Here is a 1,386-nt window from a genome sequence, read left to right as displayed (position 1 = left end):
GAAGTGAACTGGGTAACACGACTATTATTACTAATTCAGGATTTCGTGAAAATCTGACATCTAATAGAATAAATTTCCTTCTTCTTCTTCTTCTCTTGTTGTTGTTGTTGTTGTTGTTGTTGTTGTTGTTGTTGTTGTTGTTGTTGTTGTTGTTGTTGTTCACGGTAATTTTTGTGGCTTTGAATTTTCAGAATAGATAGACTCTCCTACATCTAAAAGCAAAAAATAAAAGACAAAGAATAAATTACCTCCCTTCCAGTGTCGGTATGAGTTCCTGTCTCACCCAGTCCACGTCTTCGTTGGCGTACGACACGAACACATCATACTCGTACTCGCGTTCACGTTGTCGCTGCAGTCGTTGTTGCGGGTTTCCTCGGAAAGCCTCGTACAGCGCCAGGCGAATGTGCCAGCGGTACTTGTACAGCACCAGGAAGGTCAGCATGAACATCACCAGCACTGCCGCCAGAACTGCCGTCAACAGACTGGTGGACTGGCTCAACAGACACGCTTGATCATTTATCACAAAATCTGACAAGTAAACAATGGAGGAACCCGCTGGCGATAGGAAACTTTGGTCTTGTGATTCAGAAGCCAATGGTTCTTCATCTGGGTCAGTTAAGGTTTCGGGGTTCTGGTGCTGATGGTAAAATACCTTCTGGAAACGTCGTGAGATGGGATGTCGGTTAGAATAATCTGTCATTTGCTGCTGTACTTGCTGGCCTCAAGAGACTTTGCAATGGTAGCTGTTGCTCTCACTGGTTCACAGCTGCTGGATGAGAAAGATGCGCATACGTAACCTTTCGGAAATTTTGCAAACTTTTTTCTGTCGTCCATCAGCCATCTTTTGAACCACCGTACGTTACACGTGCACTCGAAGGGATTGCCACTCAAGTCCAGTTGATAAAGACGTTGGCGAGTACTGGCATTGAAGGTTGTCTCCCTTATCTCTGTCAGACGATTGTGGTCAATTTGAAGGATTTTCAACTTGCTTAGATTGTCGAAGACGCCATCTGGAAGATCTTCTATGGAGTTTGAATACAAGCTTAGCTCCTCAACATTGGGCATACCTTTAAATGTATCAGATGTGATGGTTGTGATCAGTGATCTACCCATGTAGACTGTAGTCAGCATGGGATTATTTCGAAAGAGTTCTAGAAACTTTGCATCTGGGACATCGGAAAATTCGTTCTGATCCAGCTGAACGTATTTTAAATTTGGGCAACCATTAAACATTTTCTCACTGATATCATTGCTCTTAAATGAAATCCCGGTAGCTGACAAATAAACTTTTTCCAGGGTAGCGCTTGCGAAAGCACCAGGTTCAATATTAGTGATAAGGGTGTGCATATCGGTCAAACGAAGAAATTTAAGGTTTTGAAATTTCGA

General features: G+C 42.9%; 1 protein-coding gene across 1 annotated transcript; it reads right to left on the bottom strand.

Moving 5' to 3' along the window:
• Positions 1 to 207: 207 nt before the first annotated feature.
• Positions 208 to 837, bottom strand: LOC112559780 (toll-like receptor 6). Its single transcript, XM_025231179.1, has one exon. The coding sequence runs from the start codon at positions 698 to 700 to the stop codon at positions 245 to 247; it is 456 nt and encodes a 151-aa protein (XP_025086964.1). The 5' UTR covers positions 701 to 837; the 3' UTR covers positions 208 to 244.
• Positions 838 to 1,386: the final 549 nt, after the last annotated feature.

This window comes from Pomacea canaliculata, linkage group LG3, assembly GCF_003073045.1.
Source record: "Pomacea canaliculata isolate SZHN2017 linkage group LG3, ASM307304v1, whole genome shotgun sequence".
NCBI classification, from domain to species: Eukaryota; Metazoa; Mollusca; class Gastropoda; order Architaenioglossa; family Ampullariidae; genus Pomacea; species Pomacea canaliculata.
This window is presented reverse-complemented; position numbering and strand designations above follow the sequence as displayed.

Coding starts and splice junctions, on each gene's coding strand:
- LOC112559780 (XM_025231179.1), bottom strand. CDS start 700: ATGACAGATTATTCTAACCGACATCCCATCTCACGACGTTTCCAGAAG.